The following is a 23,513-nucleotide window of genomic DNA, read 5'->3' as shown; positions in this document are numbered from 1 at the left end:
CAAGGGACAGACCGTCAAGTACCTTCTGTCCCTTAAAGCCTTCTTCCCTGTACATGTACTACATAGTCTCTGGTGCTGATGAAAGATGTTAGAGCTTCCTCTCTGCCCTCACAAGAAGAGGGTGTTTGAAGCAGGCTCCCCCAAACCTGGTCCTGACCCCTGCCCTGAGGAGCTGGCTTTTAGAGGGGTGGAGGAAGGGCAAGCCTTGGCTAGACCCGGCTACAGGCTAATGTTATTGCTGCCAGGTCTGTTCAGTTCTAAACAAGGCACTTTGAGTTTGTCGGCTCTTATGCTTCAAGATTTCCTCTGCTTGGTTCAAGCATGGCGTCTCTAATTTTTTAATTTAATTTAAATTTTAATTTGTTTTTAACTGGGAGTTGCAGACAACCAAGTGAATGAATGACTAATACAGTTAGGTAGTGGTGTTTGTGTTATTTACTTTGGTATTGGATTCAGTTTACTTTATGCTGCACCCACATTTCCACATACTGCAAATTTCTGCGTGATAAAAACATAGCTGCATCTAGGAGGCTACCAGTGAAAGATGGAAATTTTTTGTGATGTGGATGGGGGGGGGGGCACTGGGAGTTTCTGCTTTCTGGAGAAGTGTGGGAGGCTGGCTGTTTCATTTTGTTTAAATATTCAGTGCCTGCGAAGTAGTTCAAAGCATTGGTCTGAGGATAAAGGCATCATCATTTGTACCTCTCTCCTGGGGAAAAGGAGGACATTATGTTTTGGCAGCCCTGAAAGGTTCTTGATGTGTTCCCTTTTTTAATCCTCAGCTTCTTCAGTCTCTTCAGTCTGCTACATACCACCAGATAAGCATATTAGTATAACTGAGCTGTGCTTAAAGGATCAGCAGTGGAAGTTTACTCTGACCTGGCATTACTTGGGTTAATAGTTCTGCCAGGGACCTGCGGGCATTTGGCTTCTCAGGAGTGGCTGCTTCAGCCAGTGAGATCCACGTAGGCATCCCTGTGTGTGGAATGTGTGTGAAAGGTTTTCTTCACAACTAAGTGAGCAGGGGACTGTAAAAATGTGCTTAAAAATATTCTAATTTTAAGTCATTTGGGATGGATCCTGCTGTGAGACAAGAGCATGTCTTAGGGCACTGGAGAAATGGAAAGGGCCTGTGTGTCAGGGAGTTTGGGGAAGGTGAAGGACCTAGCCGAGGCCCTGGAAGAGCTCCAGGGTGGTGACAAGGGATGACTGTCTAAGGCAAGGAGGCACAGTCTCAGCTGGCAGACCAGAAGCCCCAGGGAGTGCTGCTGGTGCTGCAGCTGAGGGTTCAAGTACTGAAGGCAGCTTTCCAAGCTGCCCTGCTGAGAGATGGAAGTTATATTCGGGTGCTTGGGAAGTTCCCAAAGAAGCTGCAGGGTACAGATGCTGTGCTTGTCACAGACCTGGAGGGCAGAGGACTGGGTTCCTGGGCAGGGAGGATTGTTGAACAGTATCCCTGTGAAAGGATGGGGAAGCGCTGTTCCTTCAGAATTCACAGGTTTCCTCCCAGAGGCGCCTGCTCCTTCTGTGGCCTGTCCTCTCCCTTGTACTCTATGTCACCTTCATAGAGCCCTTTCCTCTGGGGAGGAGCCATGTCCTACCCTTGTGCTGTTGCTTTCTCTATTGTGTCTCTTCAGGGTGTGTGTCTGACTGATGCCTATAAAATGGTAGCTCACATCTTCCCTGTCATAGAATAGTTTGGGTTGGAAGGGACCTCCAAAGATCATCTAGTCCAACCCCCCTGCCATGAGCAGGGACATCTTCAACCAGATCAGGTTTCTCAGAGCCCCGTCCAGCCTGGCCTTGAATATTTCCAGGGATGGGGCATCTACCACCTCTCTGGGCAACCAGTGCCAGTGTTTCACCACCCTTATCATAAAAAACCTTCTTCCTTATATCTAGCCTGATATCTGTCTACCCTCTTTTAGTTTAAAACCATTCCCCCTTGTCCTATTGCTACAGGCCCTACTAAAAAGTCTGTTCCCATCTTTCTTATAAGCCCCCTTTAAGTATTGAAAGGCTACAATAAGGTCTTCCCAGAGCCTTCTCCAGGCTGAACAACCCCAACTCTCTCAACTTTTCTTCATAGGAGAGGTGTTCCATCTGTCCTCCAGATCACCCAGGGCACACTAGCTTTCTCTCAATTTTCTTTCTCCTCTTCCCACCCACTGGAACTTCTCTTCCTCCAAAATACCCCTGGGTCTCGTCTTCTCCATCACTCCCCTTTCCTTTCCCCTTCCCCACCAAGAAAGCATGGATGGAGGTGCTGAGCAATCTGTCTCTGCCCACTGTCTTTCAATATCCTGCAACTCCATGTGCCCCTTTGCTCCTGTCACCCACCTTATGCCCGGCTTCTGTGGTTCACTTTTTTTTTTTTAATCCTGTGGGACACCTCCCATTCCACGTCATCACTATCTGGTGGAGGCAATAGCTGGAGGAACCACACCTAGTGCAGTACATTTACTTTGCTAACTCACTTGCTCACTGGGAAGTAGGACTGAAATTAGTGGGTGAGCTGGGTCTGGAGTAGCTGTTAGAGACAGGGCAGAGTGCCTTTTCTCCCTGGCCTCCCTGCTTTGTCCAGATTTAAATCTTCCCTTGGTTACTTGGGAGAGAAGGTTGACAAGCTACCGGAGAGCATACAGCCTGATCTAAAATAGGGAGGGAGCGTCCCTGTGGGACAGGACTGATGGGAGATGGAAGTGTGCATGTGCCTTGGTGCCATGAACATGGGAAGTGCTTCTCTTGCCCTCTTCCCAATGATCTGGATTTCCAAATGACTTTAAAGCAACAGGAAAAACTGCCATGAGAGAGGGAGGGTTGCAGAGCAGGTGAAGGGTAGAAGGTGGATCTTGCTCCTGCAGCAACCTACCAAAACATGCTGCTAATCCCAGCTCAGGGATGAAGGGGTGTCATGTGGGGGGCTGCAGCGTGACAGAGCCTTCCCTCTGGTGCTCAGTCCATTGCCACACTGTCCACTTCAGATGCTCCTCCGAGCTGTTTGTTGCCCTGTCAAAAGGATGGGGTGGGAGGGTGGAGAAGCTGAAATGGAGACCAAGTTTTAGCCCACAGCCCAACAAGCCCAGTGAACGTGTCAAAGGAAAGCAGTAACTTGGACTTGAAACATCAAATGTCACTGCTGTATGGGTGCTCCCCTGCCTAGGAATCAGGCTCAGGCAGGGAAAAGTTTTGGGGCTCTTTATGTATGTGGCTAATGGAAATGGTATAAAAACCTACACAAGGTGTTACAGAAGTGCCCGGAATTGCTAGCTGGAAAGAGGAATCTGCCTGTGCCTGTCAGTTTGGGACAGATCAGGTACCGGGAAGCCAGAGATGCAGCTTGGGAAGCCAGGCTATTGCCTGGCTGCAGTAAGGTTGCTTGGCTTTAAACACTATCCCATGTCCTGCGTCCCTTTGCTGCTGACTGGCCACGCGACGTTGTTATGAGGGTGAAGCTTTACAAGCAGCTGGACCTGTCTTGCTGTTTGCCACCACTGGAAGATGCAGTCCTGCTCCTCCTGCTCTCTTGCTCCCTCCTTTTTGGGGAGATGGGCATTTGGCCCCTCTGTGAGGGGGTTCAGCTGGCTGTGTTTCCTGATGTGTTTGTCTGCTGCCCGTTCAGCAGCTGAGCCCAACCACAGAGGGATCAAACAGGTACCAAGCAAAAAGAGAGAACGCAGAGCCAGGTGGGGAAAGTCCCTGTGCCACCCAACTGGGAGGTGCAGCCCTCCTTGCGTCAGATGTGTGGGCGGGAGGCAGGGACTTCCCGGCCCTCAGAGGTTTGCCCCTCTTGTCATCAGCACAAGATCGTGACCACTTTTTTGCATGGAGCACTCTTGTTTTCTCCTTGCTTCGTTAAAACTATGTAGCAGCTGTCTCGACCCTTTCAGGGATAACTAGAGGTAGCAATATTTGCATAGATCAATGTGTGAGGAGGGGAAGGAGAAGAATTAGAAATTCATAAGGGTGCTCTGAGTATTGTGAGACTTGCTCTAGAATTTGCCAAGTCTTGCAGCCCCATAATGTGATCCCTACAGGGTGCTGGAGGGAGGCTCGTGCTTTTGTGAATCAAACTGGCAGCCTGTGTGGGGAGGCTGAAGGGAATGGGTTTGCTTCACGTTGCAAAGCAAGGGTTTCCCTTTTTCACAGTATGCTCTAGAGGGAGACTGCCATCTGTTTGGAGAAATGCTGCTTTTCCCAAGCCCTTCCAGCTCTTCAAGCTGTTTGTATTCACCTTGGAGATGCGTTTCGAAGCACTGACATGAAACTAACTGTCCCTTTTGGGTCTGTTTCCATCGCAGGATCTGGGATTATGACGTCTTCGCACCCCATCACAGCCAGCACCCCTGAGGGAAGCAGCTATGGTGCTATCGGTACAGTGTCTTCCAGAACTGGGGGCACGGGGAGGGTTCTGCCTGGGACAGGGGAAGGCACTTTAAGGTGCTTTAAAGCCAGAAGGGGATAAAGCTGCAAGCTGCTTTAGGAGCAGCTTGCAACTACTTGGAAAAAAAAAAAAATTGCAGCTTGGAAGGTTCAGGTTGCACTTCAGGGCAAAACATCTACATCAAAAAGGAGGCAAATCTCTGGAAGAGGTGCCCAGAGGGACTGTCACTGGAAATGTTAGTCTCAGCTAGACAAAGCCACAGTCACCTGGTAAGTGTTGGTGTCAATGCTGCTTCAGGCCGGAGGTTGACTAGGGGCTGACAAAGGTCGCTTCCAACCAACCTTCTAGGAGTCTGTTATTAGCTCATCAAGCCTACCTTTAGACCAAAGCATGCCTTTCACTGGAAGGCTGAAGGGTTGTGTGCTGCAAGGCAAGACAGAATCAGCTTTTTGCAGTCCAGAGCTTTCATCAGGGGAGAAATAATGTCATGCTGTCAACAGGTGAACCGTGCCCAGGCAGCAGAGGAGAAAAAAAACTCCCAAGGGTCCTGCAAGTCTGAGATGATGGAAAACACCTTCCTTTGCCAGAGTATTTCTTAGTCTCCTTACAAGAGTTTTCCCTCCTGTGGAGGGATTGGTATTGAATAGCTCAGTGCTGTGGACTTCTGGGCATAATCCTTGAATTTGACAGCTTGGGGACCCAGGTTGCTGGGTGAGGTGGTGCAGGTCCAGGGCAGTGTGAGGCAGCTGCTCAAATGAGAGAGGAGAGCAGCTCTGTGTAATTTTTGGTCCCAGCTCAGGATGCATTTGCTCACTGTGGTGTAAAGACAGCCCTGACACTCCAGATGTCACCCAGCTGTTGGAATGTGAAGGTGTGGTATCTCTGAACACCTGACAAAGAAACATAGAACTGACCATGAGGTTTGGGAAAAATTCAGGAGGATTTAAGTCCTGGAATAGAGTTGAGGGCTTCAGCACCACTCTACCCCTCCTCCCCAATTCCCAAGGAAATGCTTTAAAAGCATTTGGGAAATGAGGAAGAAACTTGTGTTCTGCTCATGCCGGTATGGGCAGTGGGCTGGCTGGGAGCTTGGCCAGCCTGTGGGAAGTGCAGACAGGTTCCACTGACCTGCAGATGACCAATACCGTGCATGCAATGGGAGCAAAGCTGATGCTCTGCCTGTTTTGAAAAATTTACTTTCTTCCTCTTTGTCTTTTGTTCTACAATATTTTTAGAAAAGCTTGTATAGAAAGCTTATATAAAATCTGGAGATTAACTAGGTCAGCCTGTTTCTGACCCCTGAACAGGCTGCTGCTTTCACTAGAGCTTTCTGGCTTGTCTCAGACTTCCAGATTTCAGAGCCCAGGCTAGTAAAGAGCAGAAAATGCTAGAGATGAAAAGTAATAGAATAAAAGCAGGGGAAAAACCAAAGTGCTGCAGAGGGGGGAAGATGGTCCTTGAAAGTGCTCTTAGCTGATATCTGAGACTTTTAGGAAGTTTTGTGATCATGGAAAAACTTGTTCCCTGAAATGGCCGTATTAACTTGTCCCAGCAGATTGCAGCTGATATCTGGGGCAGCTTTCTTGTTGCTGTGCATAGAGGGATTTAGCCTTTACCCTGCCTGTTTCCTTCTCCCCGCTCTGCTCCAGACGAGTCAAGCTCCAGCGGTGGACGTCAGTTGTCTTCCCCTGAGCGTGGGCCACCAGCTGGTTCTGACACAGACAGCTCTGTGGAGGAGGAGAGCGACTTTGACACCATGCCAGAAATTGAAAGTGATAAGAATGTCATCCGCACTAAGGTATGGCTGGCATTGCAGCTGTGGCTGTGATGCTGGGCCATGGACACATCTGGGCCAGGACCAGCACTAGTCACTTGCCGGGGTTTTTAAGCTTTCGCTTCCCTTTTGGATGGATTTAATCTAATAAAGCTGAATGTGCTTCTTAGTGCTTTTTCGGAGTCTAGGAAGTTTTCCTGCTGTACTAAGTGTGCTGCTGAAATGAGTGATTTAATATGGAAAATCAGAATGTGTTGGGGACTTTTGAGAAATGAGGAAGAAGCCCAGAGTGTTCCAGAAAGTCCAAGGAGGTGGGACAGCATAGGGAGAAAAAAATGTGCAATAGTAGGTAGTTATCTGGTACGAGAGTGTAACTGCAGTGGATGTACAGAGGGGCTTTAAGCTAGCAGCTCTCAAGCTGCCTCCTTCTGTCGCCCCACACAACTCTGTGTGGTCAGAGCTATTCCTGGAGGTCAGAGGGTTTTGCAGAACTCATTCCCTACAGAACCAAGGGACACAACGAGCTTGCTGTGTAAAAAATGGTCTAAATAGCACCAAGCTGCATATTGTCCAAATACGTAAAGATCTTCTACTGGCTTCTGTAGTCTTCATTAGTTCTTTTCTGTTTTCTTCCCTCTTTCCTCACCCGCTAATGTTTTAGGTGTTCCTCTATCTATCAGACTTGTCCAGGAAGGACCGAAGGATTGTCAGCAAAAAATACAAAATCTATTTCTGGTAAGGAGAAGACAAACTGGTAAGGCCCAAGCTCTGGACCCAGTCTCTGGTTGTAGAGTCTGTCCACATGCCCTTCTTCTGAACCACACTTTAGACCTGAGGATATTCTTTGAGCCATCCTGTTACACATTCTGACCCTGTTCCAACCAGTAACTGCAGATCCCACATACCTCAAATAAGGATATTTGTGCACCAGTGCATGCATGATCCTGGCAATGGATTCTGGTTTGCATAATTGCTTTAAAGCGTGGTAACAAATGGTGTGCTGGAACCTACTGGGGAAGGGGAGAAATTGGGACTCAAACACATGAACTTACGGTCCACATCCTGGCTTTTCTTGTGCCCTTAGCATTTGCCTCCTGTTTGCGTTAGCACGTTTGCTCTTCTGCTTCAGGAGATCATAACCAGAGGTATACGGCTCCGGCTGGGAGGGCAGGGTCTGTGCCCTTAGGTGTACACTTTCCTCCACAAGCACTGTGGGGCTCTGTCCTGGGTGTGCACCAGTTGTTTTGGCGTGTGTAACTGCTGCTACTCTCTCCTCTCTGCAGGAACATCATCACCATTGCAGTGTTTTATGCCCTGCCGGTCATCCAGCTCGTCATCACTTACCAGACGGTGCGTTAGGCTCTGTGTGGCTGTCCCCTGTGCTTGGGTACTCTTGCCTTTAAACTTGCTCTGTGGTTGCATGGTGTAAGGATGATAGTCGCAGTGAAACTGGGATCACCCGGGAATCCTGCTCTGTCTGAGGGGCAGTTTACCTTAGCTGCTCTCTCTGCACCGTGTGTTGAGTGTTGCTACTGGCTTGGCTCACTGAGCTTGCAGTTCTGCTATTTTTGCTTGGGAAGCGGGAGCGCAGCTGTGTTCCTGCTCATCTGATGTCTCATTTGGGGCCTGTTTCATTTTAGAGGCAGGAGGAATCTGCTGTTATTGCTAAAAGACAACTGAAAGCAAGTAGGGTTTGCTGTGATATGAGTGATTTCTCCTCCTTTCGCCCCGCCCTTGCTATCCTGCTGTTGTTCAGAGATCTGCAAGCAGATCTATTGGTGGTGGGGCTGAGAGCACCCAGTATGTTTCCTCTGAAGACTGTTGTCAGGTTTGTGGCCTGTGGCAACATCTTTCCCCCCCAAAAAAAGCTTCACTTGCAGATGTCAGTACTCCCCTGTGCCAGTGCTAGAGCTAGGCTGTGTCCTGGTACACCTTGTGTACATGCAGTGTTTGCATGAAGCAAACTCCCCAGAAGTTGCAGGGAGGATTTGCTAATATTAGGTCTCCTACCTCCTCTCTGTCCAGGTAGTGAACGTGACAGGCAATCAGGACATCTGCTACTACAACTTTCTGTGCGCTCATCCCCTTGGGGTGCTGAGGTGAGTGAGCCCTGTGGTAACTGCATTATTGTCTCGTGCCTCCTGAGTGTTTGTGCTGTGCCTAGGTTAGGATTTTATCCTTGCCAGGCTCACAGCAGCTGTGTTGATAAGACCACTGAGAGTTTAGGACTTTGAGCTTTCTGTTTTGCTCAGCAGTGGCTTTCTGTTGCAGTGAGACACATGCACCCAGGAACATATGGCACCTGGGTTCCCCTAGCAAACCTTTGGCACAGCAACGATGTACTCCCATGTTGTTTCGGACACTGTCACTTGTACCCAAGATGCAGCAGCTCTGCAAAGAAGTTCAGATCAGCCCTTTCAGTGCAGCGTTTCTCTGAACTAATGTGGGAGTGCAAAGAAAGCCCAGAGTTGGGAATCTCACAGAGGAAGTGTTAAATCCACTGGGGCAGGTGAACTAGTCAACCTAAAATTGTCATCCAGAGTGTAAAACTGGCAGGTGTTTGGCAGCTGCTGAGGTGGAGGATGGTGGTGGGGGAGCGAAATGGATTCGGCTTATCATGACCCAGGGTTCAGCTTCCTGCTGCTGTGCTGCCTTTGTCTTAAACCTTCTTTTTCCCTGCAGTGCCTTCAACAACGTCCTCAGCAATGTGGGCCACATGCTGCTGGGCTTTCTCTTCCTCCTCATTGTGTTGCGCAGGGACATTCTCCACCGTCGGGCTATGGAGATGAAAGATGTCTATACCCTGGTAGGAAGCATGGTTGCATGGGGCTGAGTGGAGGGAGGAAAGACAGGGAGAACTTGGAAACCAGAGTGATACGCTGGGGGTTTCCATTTGCCTTCCTTGCTGGAGGATTGAATCCTCCTCTTTTCTCCTCCCCTGAAAAAGGGCCTAGGTGGGACACTCATGTTCTTGCACACCCCCATACTTTGCTGCTTACAGTATGTGCATACTGCCATGGTGGCCCAGCCTGGGCTTGTGAAGACAAGGAGATGAGCAGAGGAACAACTCCCGTGGCTGTGGCTTTTCCTCCAGTGCTCACTGTGGAGGAACTGGCACAGTAGGAGTGTCCCAAGATGCTTTTGTTTATAGTGAGACTTGATTTGTCTTATACAATCAAGAGGTCCTTCTTGGCACTCTTGTTAGCCAGAGGGAATAGAGCTGCCTGTGATAACCTAGAGGAATTCGGCTGCCTGTAGCTCTGAAGCAGAGCTGCTTGTAGCCAGAGCTTCTGCAGTCTGTTCAGTCTCTTCTGGGAGAGGATGGAGAAATCTGCAGCCTTCTGTGCACCAGTGGTGCTGGTGGTTTCTGGAGACAAAAACAGCTCTGTTTTCACTGGCTTGGTAGCAAGTAAAGGTCTTAGCAGTTTTAAGGGCCTGCTACTTATGGTTTTCAGATGAGATCTCAGCCATATAGTGATGGAGATGCCTTCTCACCTGGGCTGGTGGGCTCTGCTCCTCAGGTGCTTTTAAATCCCTGCTGACCACAAGAGCAAGGCTGCTATTCTGGGTCCCTACTGCTCAATTTGGGGCAGGACATAGCGTGGCACAAGGTACAGGACACAGATTTTTAGTCTCAAGATGTCAGCACCAAGACACTGAGGTCTTCAGACCAGAAGTTTCTGTGTGATTAGCTTGGGTTTGCTGCCTGTGGATTCACTTGGCTTCGCAGTGTGGAGAGCCTATGGTTGCACACAGCACTGGTGGCTGAAGGACATGTGTGGGGTTTAGGAGGGATGAAGTGATGGAGAGTGGAAGCTTGCTTGTCATCAGGTCAGTGAGGGCACTTACTATACAGCTCTGCTCTCTTCCAGGACTATGGGATCCCAAAGCATTTTGGTCTATTTTATGCTATGGGCATCGCTCTGATGATGGAAGGGGTGCTCAGTGCCTGTTATCATGTCTGCCCTAATTACTCCAATTTCCAGTTTGGTAAGCTGAGTTTCCTTTCTCCTTTTGAGCTGGGGGTAGGATTTGCCATGCTCTGTCTCCTGCTGAGCTGCTGGCATTTCCCATCCCTCTACCCTTGCAAACCCCCCTGGAGGTTTCTGTGATTCCCTGCCTGTTTCTGTGCTGTACTGTGGGCACTTATTTTCTGAGCCCATTTAGTTTTTGTTGCCCCAGAGCATGGTAGGTATGCTGCGAGATGGCAAAGCACGAAGTGCTGTACAATGTAGTGCAGCACTGGGGATTTGTTCCTGCTAGCCTTGGGTTTGGCCCTGCTGCTGCTCTTCTTTATATGCACTCGGAGCAGCTTTCTCAGCCTACTGGCAGTACCTGTTTTCACTGTTTCTGTTGTGCTCCCTCCATAGACACCTCCTTCATGTACATGATCGCAGGACTGTGCATGCTCAAGCTCTACCAGACCCGCCACCCAGACATCAATGCCAGTGCCTACTCTGCCTATGCCTCGTTTGCCGTGGTCATCTGTCTGGCCGTCCTTGGAGTGGTATGGCTCCCTCTTACCTACCTGCTTCTCTGGGAAGGAGATGGTGTGGCTGGGAACGTAGCTTAAGTGGGCAAATGACTGGGAGAGCATCAGGGTAGGATAAGAGTGCTATAAGCAGATGCTAGCATTTGAATTCCCAGTGCTCTTGGGTTTTCCTCCTCCCTTGCCCATTTGCTCATAGCATTGCAGGTATTGATCTGGGCTTGCCTGAATCCCCAGCCTGTGCTTTACCTTGGAGTTCTCTGCTTCTCTTTTTTTTGGGGACTCTTTCATTTGGCAGTAACCAGGCAAAGTCCATTCAATTCTTGCTCTGCACTAGCAGCTAGATCCCAGTGGGCTGTCAGCCTCTCACTACCACACATTATGCAGAATACCAGTTGATTGTCCAAAGGTCTCTGGGTAGGAGACTGTGGGATAAGGCGTACAGGAGCAGCTGGTGGACTTGGGACTTTCCAAGAATCTCTTGATAGCTGTGGTAAACCTGCGCACCCAGGTTCAAAACACTGGAGTTTTATTATGGGATGCTGTTTATTCTCTTGTGGGATGCTTTGAAGCGCACGGGAAATATTCAGGCAAGTGCTCTGTCCAAGGGGAGGGGAGTGCGTGATCACAGCCTGATGGCAGACCATAGTTTCTGGACTCCTTAAAGTATAAGTGAAAAATGAAAGTTTTAATATGTCATTAACCTGCATTTGTAGGTCCCTTCCAGTCTTAAATAAAGTGAAAGTGTACAATAGGTGTAATTGCCCACAGAGCGGCTTTGTCCTTTTTGGTCTACTACAGTGTGCTTATCAGTTCCCTGACTGCCTTTATAAAAATCCAGCTCCTGGCCAGAGAGCTGCTGCCCGCCTCAGCAGGGAGAGCTTGCCTAGCCTGGGAGTCCCTGCATTTCTGCTCTCTGGGCCAGCTGCAGCCCTTCCAAGCTGTCGTTCTTGTCTGAAGGGGCGTTCAGAAAGAATGGTCTCCTCTCCAGAAGTGCTGAGCTCCTCTTGCTTCTCTGGAATTGCTTGGATTTATAGATCTGTTTTTGGGTTGGAAGATTTGGGGGTTTCTTTTCCATGTTCAGTGAGGTTGTCTAATACCCATGGTGACATAGGAGAGAAAAGGATCAGCCTGCTGATAACAGGGCTCAGTTTGCTTTTAATATGTCTTTCAGGTATTTGGGAAAAATGACATGTGGTTTTGGGTCATTTTCTCAATGATCCATGTTTTGGCCTCTCTGGCTCTCAGCACCCAGATCTACTACATGGGCCGCTTCAAGATCGGTAAGTGCTGTGACTGAACCCTCTTGCTCTAGGGTGTGCAGGTGCCTCCTGTCCTCACCTGCGTGAGCTGCCTAGGCAGCACATCTGCGAGCATGGTCCTGTGGCCTGTGCTTGAGTTCTGGGTTATGCTGTCCCCTCATCCATCTGATGCACTTCCTGGCCTCTGAAGTCCTTGTGCTGCTGCTTCCCAGACCCACGGGAGTCAGCGTGACCTGTCTGCTCTGTGGTGGCAGAAGAGCTGGGCTCTGAGGGAGCCTGCCCTTCAGCTACAGCTGTGCTCAGAGCAGTGAGCTGCATAAAACCCCGTTCATGGGGTGAGGGGGGAGAGGGTCTGGTGGGGAACCTGGCTCTTGTGCTCTGCTTACAAACATATTTCTCCTTCCTCTTCTGCTCCTGTCTGCCTCAGATGGCCCTGACTCAGGTAACTGTCAGCAGCTCTCATTTTCCTCTGTTGAACTGATTGAGCAGCTGCATAGCAGCGGGGGAAGCATGGGTGTGTGTGGGGAGGCAGGCTCACGTGCCACCTGGGGTTGGCTCTTCAGAAGTGAAGTCAGTCTGCCAGCAGCACTGCCAGTCCCATTCCTTGGCAGAAAGGTGGTGATACAGCACAGGAGAGCTCTGATCTTGGCGCAGGAGCCTTTTTGAGCTCCACATTTGTGGCTGAAGAGGGGCATGTGTGTTTGGCCATCCCCACTGCCACTGATGGCTCTGCAGTGAAGCTTCTGCAATGGAGTGTCTGGGGTGCACTCTGCCCCTTCGGGACCCTCTATGGATGGCAGGATGAGTTTCTGCTGTTTCCCTGCTCTGGCAGCTTGTTCCATGGCAGGTGCTTTTCCCCCTTCCTGCACATACCTCTCTCCTCTAGAGATGCGGTTGCAAAGCCAACCTGGTTACATGTACAGACAGGGCCTGTTTGACTTCTGGGCTGTGCCAGTGGCAAGGGGATTTTTTTTTTTTTTTTTTTTTAAAAACCTGTCACTCTGGCCAAATGCCATTCACATCCTGTAGTGGCTGCCCTTTTGCTTAGCACAGACTGCTCCCAAAGGGCAAGAAACGAATCTGTGGACACCCTGACCCTCTGCAGGCTGTCCTCTGCTGGCAGCCAGTGGGTGTCCACATCTTTTCCCTGTAGGCATTTTGGAGCTTACTCTGCTGGTTGTTCTGGCTTTTTATCCTCTTCTTTGGCAGACTTGGGGATATTTCGACGGGCAGCGATGGTGCTGTACACGGACTGTATCCAGCAGTGCAGTCGACCAATGTACATGGTAGGTGATTTCTCATCTCGGCACCTTCCTCACTTTCTAGTCAATGTGCAGAGGAAAGAGTTGTGGCTGCTTGAAAAAGTGATGTTCCCTGCTTCCCTTCTTCCTCCTCCCCACAAATGTTCGGGTAAGTGTAGATCTCCGCTGGAGCAGTTTACCCCCACTCTCAGGCCTCCCCTGAGCTAAGGCTTAGTGAATAAAACATCAGAGCAAAGGTGAGACAAGGATGATAGGATTTGTCTTCGCTCTTGCTAGCTGGGGGCATCCGTTCAAAGGAATGGGTATGAGGCTCTGTGCAGTGCAGACTCTCCGGGGAAGGTAGTGACTACTTTGGCTCTGTGGCTTAAGCAACAGCTATTGCTATTTCTACAGCACCTCAGGGCAGACAGCCTAAAAGTAAGAAATGGTAGCTGTTACCTTGTGTCCCAGAGTGCTAATTAGGGCTTGAAGCCAAATGAAGCTTTTTTATCCATGAGCATCCTTTTTATTATTTTTTTTATTTATTCTCCCATGTCTGAGTAAGTGTCAGACCGAGTTTTGGAAGCAAACTCAGTGCACTCAGGCATAAAGTAAGCCTGGCCAGCCTGAAATAGCTACATCATGAAAGCAGCTGTAAGTATAACTGCACATGCCCCACAGATGTAACCCTTCTGCCTGCTCTAGTTACAGTGCTTCCCTAGCTAATGGTGAGATGGGTGAAAAAAGGCTCTGTGGATATGTGCAGGATGCTATCCAAAGCTTCCCCTGCTGCCTCTTTCAAGCACATCCTTTCTCTGTGCAATAATTCTTCTGTAAAATGGTGGGAGGGAAGGAATCTAACTAGAAAAACAGTGAAAACAGTCAAAGGATTTGCAGAACCTCCTGAGGCTGATCCTTACTTAAGTGCTGGGCTTGTACTTTTTCAGATGTTTAGTCTCCTTCTTGCAATACTTTCTTCAAATTTGTGAGGGCCAGAGCAGTTTTTCCATCTGGCAAAAGCTCCCGCAGAGCAAACTTCAGAGTCAGGTGCATGTGTGTTTGCAGGAACCAGACTCCAAATCCCTCGCATAATGATATCCTGAATTTCTGAGGCAAACGCTTCTTTTTGCATTTCCTTCTGCTTTCATATGATCATCAGTGTCTTCTCTTCAGGACAGGATGGTGCTGCTCATTGTTGGAAACCTGGTCAACTGGTCCTTGTAAGTAGTGGGGTGTGGGTGTCTTGCGTACTTGCGCACATGGGCAGCAGGATTCAGTACTGACATACAGGTGGTCTGAAGCAATGGGGAAATGCAGCAGTGCGATAGTCTGTGCGATAGTCCTGTGCTGGGGCCCTTCTGACACGGTTTGGCAACGAGTGGGATCTGATGAGTGCTGAATGGTAGGCAGATCCATAGGATGCAGTGCAGCACTACAGAGCTACGTGAGGCATCTCTAAGTGTTTCAGCTGCTGCTCTCATGGCTTGCGTCTGAGCGAGCTTGTGTAGGGCTAGCCTCGTACCGAGGTGCTGCGTTCTGCTCTACGTGTGCTTCCCACGTGGCTGGGAGGTCTCTGGTGCAGCCAAGGTGCAGGAGACTTGAGAGGTGCTTGTTAGTCACAGTCACAGAGCCTGGCTCAGCAGTAACTGCCTGGATGGAGGGATCAGCTCTTGGACGAGACCTAAAATCATTGCCCCAGGCTCTTGCTTTTCACTAAAGCTGCTTGTCAGGGACATGCCTTCTGCTAAACGTACAGATCTGGGGCCAGCTCCGACCACGTTAGATGCATTTGGCCACGCGTCGGAAGCAACCCAGGGCCCTTGCCTGCCCTCTGGGGTCTCTGGTTGCTTCCAGTGGCTGACCATGGCCAAGTTTTCTCTGCTTTGCTTCTCAGCAGGGAGCAGAGGCTAACAGTGCATTTCCTCCAGGGAATTTGGAGGCTGTGGCAGTGTTGCTGTGTCCTGTGGTATGGGGGGAGCAGCGGGTGGCTGTCAGTTTGGGGATGTACCCTGTCTCCAGTGAAAGAGGCTGTCTAATGTCCCTTCTTCCCTCTCTCTCAGTGCTGTCTTCGGGCTGGTGTATCGGCCCAGAGACTTTGCCTCCTACATACTGGGGATCTTTATCTGTAACCTGTTGCTGTACCTGGCTTTCTACATCATCATGAAGGTAAAGGAGGCAGCTGTAGCTGTCCTCGGGGTGTCTGTCTCCAAAGGGGAAGGGATGGGCCTCTTTTTTGCTGCAGTCTGGGTTCCTGTGTTGCTGCAGAGGGATGTGGAGGGGCATTGTGGGGCTCAGGGTGGGACAAGGTGTTGGTGTTGGGGAGGGATGCTATGTAGCCATCTCGGGGTTGGCTGGGATGTGTCTCCATGGGGTGGGCAGCCCTTCGCAGATGCAGATGGTCCAGGCTGGCGTGTCAGCCCTATGCATGGCTCCAGCCCCTGGGAAGAGCTCAGGGCTTGTTGTCCCTGTCTGCAGCTCCGCAGCTCTGAGAAGCTCCTGCCCATCCCCCTGTTCTGCATCGTGGCCACGGCAGTGGTGTGGGCGGCCGCCCTCTATTTCTTCTTCCAGACCCTCAGCAGCTGGGAGGTAAAGTTCCCCTTTCACTGTCCTTCTGTCCATCTCTGTCTCTTGTCATCTTTCCTTCCTGTTGTTCATTTTACACAAAAAAATACTATGGGGAAGAGTCTTGGGCTGCTCATGGAGAGCTGAAAGGGTTTAACTCCTTCAGCAGACTGGGAAGGGAGTATGGGAAGCTGTGCTGAGACAAAAATGACTGTGTGCATGCAGCTGGGGGGAGACTATGAACCAGGTGATCTGGAGGTGACTGGTCCTCACCAGGGGACAGAGGAGGAGCTGGGGATCTGAAAGCAAAACTGGACAAATCCTGACCAGTGCTGGGTGGAAGACTTCTCCCCAGAGCAGATGGCCAATGGGGAGTAACCTGCCTGGGGTTGTGGGGGGTCTCCATGGCCTGGGAGGCTCTTAAATCCTGACTGGGTGCCTTCTAAGAAGATACTGTGTCCCCCTCCATGGAAGCAAGGGGCTTGCTGCAGGGTGGTCTGGTGGGGGCTGTGCAGCTTGTGCTATGCAGGACCTCAGATGTGGAGACCAGAGGAGTCCCCCCAGCCGTGGGTTGTGACCCCAGATCCATCTCCAGGTCTAAGTATGACACTCTGTTCCTGCCCTGCTCTCACCACATGTCCAGCCAGCACAGCGCTTTTTCCTGGCTCCTGCATGGAGAGTTAAGACAGGGCAATTTCCAGAGGGGCCAGCATGGCCAGCCAGGGCCCTGTGTGAGTGGGCATCAGGTCCTGACACCCTGCCTGCTCCCCTAGGAGACTCCAGCAGAGTCCCGGGAAAAGAACCGGCCGTGCATCCTGCTGGGTTTCTTCGATGACCATGATGTCTGGCACTTTCTCTCCGCGGCTGCCTTGTTCTTCTCCTTTCTGGTGAGTCCTGCTGAGCCTCCCACTCTGCTGTATGGCCTCACCCTCTCCTCCTCCTCCTTGTCCCTCTCTATCTGCACGGAGCTGTGGCTGCCCCAGGACCCCACAGAAGTGCCCCAGCTCCTCTGCCTGGCTCCGCCTCCAGACAGCCTTCACAGTGGGATGCTCCTTGTCAGCGGGATCAGGGATCAGGCTTCCTCCTTTGCCTTGTTGCTCCCTGTGCCTCCTGGCCTCAAATTCCCTCTGGGGCTGTGGGTCACACAGCTGTTATGGGGAAGCTGAGGGGCTGCTGGTGTGACCAGCCCTCTTATGGGTTTGTGAGGACCTCCCTTTGACCCAGGCAGCAGGGTCACTGGTGGGGAGCTTAGCTCACTCCTGGGCTTTCCCTCACTTCCATAGTTAACTGCTGTGCTCCTCTGCTTGGTAACTCTTTTTAGGCCTGATGGTGTGTGTGGTGGCAGAGGTGGAGGCGTCCCCTGCGATGGGGTCACAGCATAGTGTTTTGGGGAAGTGGAGAGGGAGACCTTAACCCTAGCTGTGCAAGGTGCAAACTGTTTGCAAAGGAGCTGCCTGGCCACGTGCAATGTCTGAGCTGTGGTCAAGCAATTCCCACCCAGCTGCCTCCTGGATGGCTCTTCAGAGGCTAGTGATGAGGAACCAGCTTACAAGCAGCGTCTCCATCATGGTTGGGGCAGGATTACCTGCTCAGGTCCTTGCAGCACTGTAGGGAGAGCTACCTGTCAGCTGTGCTGGCAGAGGGACTTGCTGGGAGTGTTACAGAAACAAAGTTAATCTGGCACATCTACATGGGTTGCTGTTGTGACTCCTGTACGTGCTGGAGACGTGGCCCAAGCGGAGACCCCTGTGATGAGATGCCATCCGGAGCTGGTCATTCTTCCCAGCTGTGGGCTGGCCAGCTGCCTGAGCTGCCTCACGCTTTCCTCCTCAGGTCCTGCTGACCCTGGATGATGACCTGGATGCGGTGCGCAGGGACAAGATCCCGGTGTTCTGAGTCCCCAGGGGACGGGGGCGCAGGGGCGTCCCAAACTACTCAGCCAAAGGGACCGGGCCATCGGCATCTGTGGGGAATAAGCCTGCTTCTGTGGCCGACAAGCCCATGGGAGCAGGGGAGCCGGATCCCCCAGCAAGCACAAAGGGGTGCTGCGGAAACTGAGGTGGGACCGGGAGAGAAGACAACATTTGCTCCTTTCGCACTGCACCCTCTGGGGTAGGCACGACCCGGTGGCTGAGGCCAGTGCACAGCCCTCTTGCTTGTAGGTGCAGGAGGTGCTGGAGCCAGTGAAGAGGGAGGAAACTGGAGGTGTGTTTGAGAGCTTTGCTTCCCTTCCTCCCTGCTGATGTGCTCTGCTTCCTCTCCGGTGAGCAGGCTTGAGAAGTGCAATGCAGCTGCTCCTGCATCAGCAGCTGGCACCTGTACCCTGTGGGATGCTGCCCTCGGAGAGTCCCTTCAGCAGCACTGGGAGAATGTGTGGTTCCTGACCTGCAGCTGCCGAGTGAGCAGAGGACTCCAAGCTGAGGTGGCAGTGGGGAACTGGTTTCTTTTTTTGTTGGAGAGGCTCCTTCTGTAGCTGTGGTGGGGAGCCACAGTAACAAGAGAAACAAGTCCAAGGGACTGCAGTGTTGGAGGAATACGGTGGACTAGAGCTGCCCACGAGTGCTCTGCCAGAGTGCTCTCCCGCCTTGCTCGTGTGGCCTCTCTCACAGGCATATTGAACAGCCTCACTTCTCTCTGGCACCTCCTACGCAGGCACTTGCCAGCGTGATGGTCTCCTTCACAGCACCAGAAATGCTGTCCTCAAGCAACCTTAAGAGAGATGGTGTGGTGAAGCTGCAGCCTTGTGTGCTGGGCAGGTCCTTGGCAGCCCCTTGGCTCCTGCTGTGTGGCCTTGCTAAAGGAGCAGGCTGGAACGGGGAGGCTGTCCGGCAGCCTCAGACTTTCTCCTCTCACAAGCTTGCTTTGGGCACACTTGGCAAAGCAGGTTTCCTTAGGGGCTGGGAGTGTGGAGGAGGGCCGTTGGGGCTGAGCTCTTTAGGTAAAGATCTGGACCAAACTTCTTTCCAGCTTTTCTGCATCTGAAATAAGTTTTTAAATGGCTTCTGCATTCTTCCTGAATTCTCAGTTATTTAAAAGACAAGAATAAGGTGTGAATTATTTCAGGCCTTGCATCTAAAATGTGTCCTGTTTTGCTAATTTTGAATTAAAAAGTATTCTTTAAGGCCTGCTGTCCTTATTCTTGTCATTGAGCATTTTTGGTTTTGGTGTATGTGCATGTACCCAGTGATGCAAAGGCTCCATTCCACTTGTGCTTACCAAAGCAGAAGACTATAGTAACTTTCTACTCTGAGAAGTCTGTATCTCCTAGAAAGGTTTTGCACCAGCTGGTTTTTATTTTTTCTAAGTTGGAGTTTGTCAAGATGGTCAATAAAACGAATGTTCTTGGCTCCCTGCTCTGCAGGTTGATGTGAATTCTTGCTCCAGCTCTCAGCAGCAGCAGCAAAGAGAGCGCTCGGGGCAGAGGGGTGCCCAGTGGTGTCACACAGCTGCGGTCATCCTTAGGAGCCTCACAGACAGCTTCCTGAGCATCGGTACAGATGATCTGCTTGTTCTTTTAACCAAATTGCCCTTGCAGGGCTAACTGGAGTAAAGAATGGACACTCTTGTTTGTCACTGCAGCCCCTTTGGCGGGGAGTGAAGAGAGGGCTGGAGGAGGAATGCCACAAGAGGCTGCCAGCAGCTGTCCTCCCGAGCAGAGCTGCACTCCTGTGGAGACGTAGCCGCGTTTCAGGCAGGGCGTGCCAGAACATGCAGAAGGTGGCGATGGTCCCTGTGTGCTGTGTTTTATTACAATGCTTTGGGTTTAACTTGCAGGTTTGCCATGCAGATGGAGTTGTGAATGTTCAGTGATGCTAGAAATAGGGGTAGCTTTCTCAGGCTTGTTGTGAAGCATGAGCTTCTCTTCCTTAACAGTGTCAGCATGGGCTGCAGGGAAGGAGATGGCACTTGCTTTTGTCTGAGTAGCACCAGCAGAGGAGTATCAGGCTGAGGATAGCCCACATTTTCCATTCAGCCACCCTGCAGCCTTGGCATATGTTCTTGGTCTGTCTAAAATGGCAGAATCCAATATTAGCTATGCAGGCTTGCCTGCAGCTTCCTGTTTCTTCCCATAAGGAAAGACTTGCCAGGAAGTCTGACATGCAAAAAAACCCCAGATCCTTACTGCCGAGTGCAGCAAGACTAAGCCACCCCCGTCGGGGACTCCTGGTGGGGCTGTGGTGCTCTGCCTTGCCCAGCGTGGTTATAAACACGCTGTGCAGATGGAGCCACCTGGGTTTCTGTACCCAGAGGTGTATGAATGTTTGACCCGACAGCTTTTTTGCAACACGTGCTCTGTGCTGCCCTGTCCCCCTCCCTGCAAATGCAAGGGCTGCTGTAGGACCCTGGGTGCTGCACTTCCAGTTCTCTGACCAGTGAACCCAAAATTTGTTGCAGTAATATCTGGGGTGTGCAGGATGTGCTCTTTCCAGACCTCTACTGGGAGGGCAGGTGGTAACAGCAGTGATAGCACTGCCACTAGCACCAGCCGTTCCCTCCCTTCTCTCTGCCCCTCTAGTCCTGGCCCCAGCAGCAGGAGCAGAGGTCTGAGGCATGGCTGCACAGAGCCCTGCTGCGTGGTGCCGCCTGGAAGCTGCATGAAGAGCTGCAGCAGTAGATCTGTTGGGAGGTGACGTGCTCGTATGACGGTCACATCGTTTGCTGCTGAGGTGAGCTAGGGAGCAAGCGGGGCAGTGCTTTGGGGCCGGGACTGGGGGAGGTAGCAGGAGAAGGAGGGAGAAAATTTCCTGGTGGAGTCCTGTTGTGGTTTAACCCCAGCTGGCAACTGAGCACCCGCCTCTTTTAGGAACTGCACCAGCCTTTAATCTTTTAACTGCCTGGTTTCTCTGGTGCCCATGCTGCAATCGCACCGTGCAAAGCACTCCAGAGCCCACTGAATATTTTTATATGAAGTGGGCAAGTCTGGGCAGACTCCAGTGTGGTTTCTTACTAGGATTAGCAAATGGTGCCTCCCTCAGTGCCCTTGAGCCAGAGAGATGGGAAGAAGAGGGACACTAGTTCAAAACCCTGTTGATCTTGGCAGATTATCCGAACTGGTGTAGGATGGTGGGGGGGACTTGGAGGATCCAGTGCTGGATCCTGCTCTTTGTGAGTCTAACCTGGTCCTCTTTGCTCACTGTGCTGCCTTCACAGCCCCTGCTTAGTCAGGTGCAGAATGGCCTCTTGCCCTTACCCCATGTTTAGGCATGGAAAAAGATGAGCAGCTTTTCCTCTGGTACAGGTATGTTCTGCTCTTCGCGTATTTTGTGATGAGCAGAAGTCAAGGACGTAGGACAAGGCGTTGGGGTAGTAGGGATATCACTTCTGTGCCAGACCGAAGAAAGGCTTGTGTGCCCCAAAGTTTGTCCAGTTTTGGACACGCATCTGCATAAAAGATACTCGTTCTCCCCGTGTCTTCCACGATCTGTAGTCTCAGACCTTGTTCCAAGCTTGTATTTGTTTCTAACCAGGAAGCCAGTTATCTTGTCTAGATAGGAATGTGAGAAAAAACTAATGTTGAACAGCAGTTGGAAGGCTCCACATAGGAGGTGGAAGAGCAACATATGGGCTCGCTGAGCTAAGCAGAGATGAGCACAGTGTGCGAAGGGCAAGGTGGTAGCAGCAGTGAGGGAGCGAGAGGTGGAGAACAGCGCAGAAGAAGCAGAGAAACATGAGAGACTTAAATTAAATACAAGGAAAGGCACCTCAAGCCTAAGAGATGGGAGGAAGGGTTGGAACCGTCTCCCTGCTGCGTCTGTGCCTCCAGCTTGATGCATCAATTTAAAAACACCAAAAAAAAACCAACCAAAAACAAAAAACCCCCAAGAGCCTTGATGGCGCTGGCTGGGTCTCCCAGCTGTCCTAGTCGAGCTTGGCTATGCAGCCCTCCCCACCTGAAAGGTGGCTCGTGCCTTTAGTCCGGCGGCCCTTCTCCAGGGGACTGCCCTCGGGGAGGGAAGGACGGCTCCCTGGGTACGCGGGGGACCTGTGTTACCTGACTTCCCCGTGTCGCTTTGCGGCTGTTGTTTCGCCTTTCTCTGTTCGCTGGGCAAAATGGTGTCAGTCAGAGGTGTGTGGGGACACGCGCGGAGCAGCTGGCGTGAATTGTGCCCGGTGGCTGAGGCCCTTCTGCCGCCCATGGCCAGTAGCGGGGCCGCTGCTTACCCCACGTGCTCACCCCGCGCTCAGCACAAAGTGCTTCACCAGTTCTTGAAAGGGAAGCAAACATTTGCTTTTCTGGTGAATCCTGCCACAGTCAGTTGAAGCGGCTCGCTGTAGGGGCTGAGGGGCTTGAAGGCAGCAGGAGCTGGCGGGGCTGGAAGCGGCCGCTGCCCGAATAGCTCTCCCTAGGGTGTGAAAGCTGTACCTGCCCAGGAACGCCCGCCCTAAGCTTTCTGCAGTTGGTCGCTAAATAGGCTTATTTTCCAAGTCATGAGTTTTAGTTTGCTGTTTTAATAAGCAAAAGAGCTACTAACACTCAGCTTTGTACAGTTTTTGTGCTACACCTCCTGCAACGCCTTCCCCGTTCCTACACCAGCCTAGGCCTCTAAAAGCCAGTGTGGTGCTGTGGTTGGGTCAAGCCATTTTGGGTGGTGCATGGCCAGAAAGCTGCTACTGAGCAGGCCCTGTTCTACCTCTCCCCGTCGCGATGGGACCTGTCTCTTCCCTCTGCCGCACTCTCCTCTTTCCACAGCTCCTGGTCACCTGAAGGTGTCTCCCCTCTCCCACAGCTGTAGTCCCTCTTCCCTCGGGAAATGTAGGTAAAGTTGTTGTTCTGCCTGGTACAACTCAAGGGAGACAGAAATAGCTTTTGTATAATAACAATATAAAAGGAAAAACCTCACAGTTTAGGGAATCTGTTAGGATCATGCAAGCTGAGAGCGTTACAATGACCACTAAAACCTCTGGGATGGCAGAAGAGCAGCCAAGGCAGGAGGAGCATGCTGTGCTTTGAAATGTGAAGGCACGGTTTTAGGAGAAATGTTAACTTGTCCACAGCTAAATGTAGATTTTGTGGCTACTAAAACAGTGGCATCTACCCCTAGGAAAGGGGTCTTTGGCAGGGGGCGGATATCAGCAATGGCAGCAGCAGGGAGATGCCGACTTTATCCGTACATTAACATCTGGGGCCAAGGGATGCTGTCTGTGGGTATGTATGTTCCACCTCTAGCTTAAGATGGGGGAAGAAACACTTTGAGCCAGTTTCACTTCTGCTTTTGTGTGTGGTTTCCCTCCTGTACGCGTGCACGTGGCTGTACAAAGCGTCTGACCGAGCCCGGCTGGCCCAAGGGCCCCAGCAGCTTACAGCCTGGAGGGAGGGCTGAGAGCAGGACCCCGCTGCTGCTGGGGCCGCGGTGGAACCTGCGCCAGCAGCCCTGCCCCGTCTCCCACAGGCAAGCGCCGCACCTGCATCTGGTGTAGCAAGCCAGTGGTGAGGGCATCAGCCCGTCCTTGAAGGCATCCAGCTGCCTCCCGTCCCGTTTCCCACCTCCTCTACTAAAACAGGAAAGAGCAGGTTGCTACAGCAGGAAACTCCACCTTTATGCATTGTGCTGTCAACACGCTGGAGCTGGGGCTGTTGCTCTTGGGCAGCGCTCAGTGCAGCGAACGGGCCCGAGCTGCCCTCGAGGAGGGGAAAGCGGGCTGAGAGTAGGTTACTGTGAGCGCCCAGCGACCATCCCTCGTCGTGCACACGTCTTCCAGCCACCTCTGAGCACAGCCGCCTCATTAGACTATAGCTACTGGCTATTGCTGAAGTAACAAAATAGCAGCTCATCTGTCTGAATACTAAATTTTAATTAAA

The 23,513-nt window shown here is 51.4% G+C and overlaps 1 protein-coding gene across 1 annotated transcript in view; it reads left to right on the top strand.

Annotated features, from left to right (window-relative positions):
* Window positions 1-17,608, top strand: part of SIDT1 (SID1 transmembrane family member 1) — a gene marked incomplete at both ends in the record, with an annotated part of 46,425 nt that extends 28,817 nt beyond the window's left edge. Inside the window, 15 exons of the mRNA XM_082337092.1 lie at window positions 4,302-4,373; window positions 6,034-6,182; window positions 6,820-6,893; window positions 7,442-7,508; window positions 8,184-8,257; window positions 8,841-8,964; window positions 10,031-10,148; window positions 10,529-10,665; window positions 11,822-11,930; window positions 13,119-13,195; window positions 14,324-14,370; window positions 15,211-15,316; window positions 15,626-15,736; window positions 16,486-16,599; window positions 17,546-17,608. Coding sequence (XP_082193218.1) covers window positions 4,302-4,373; window positions 6,034-6,182; window positions 6,820-6,893; window positions 7,442-7,508; window positions 8,184-8,257; window positions 8,841-8,964; window positions 10,031-10,148; window positions 10,529-10,665; window positions 11,822-11,930; window positions 13,119-13,195; window positions 14,324-14,370; window positions 15,211-15,316; window positions 15,626-15,736; window positions 16,486-16,599; window positions 17,546-17,608 — 1,442 coding nt within the window. The remainder of the gene's footprint in view (window positions 1-4,301; window positions 4,374-6,033; window positions 6,183-6,819; window positions 6,894-7,441; window positions 7,509-8,183; window positions 8,258-8,840; window positions 8,965-10,030; window positions 10,149-10,528; window positions 10,666-11,821; window positions 11,931-13,118; window positions 13,196-14,323; window positions 14,371-15,210; window positions 15,317-15,625; window positions 15,737-16,485; window positions 16,600-17,545) is intronic.
* Window positions 17,609-23,513: the final 5,905 nt, after the last annotated feature.

The sequence above is a fragment of the Platalea leucorodia genome, assembly GCF_965183815.1.
Source record: "Platalea leucorodia genome assembly, chromosome: 2".
Lineage (NCBI taxonomy): Eukaryota > Metazoa > Chordata > Aves > Pelecaniformes > Threskiornithidae > Platalea > Platalea leucorodia.
Note: the sequence above shows the minus strand (reverse complement) of the source record. Positions and strands in the feature narration are given on the sequence as shown.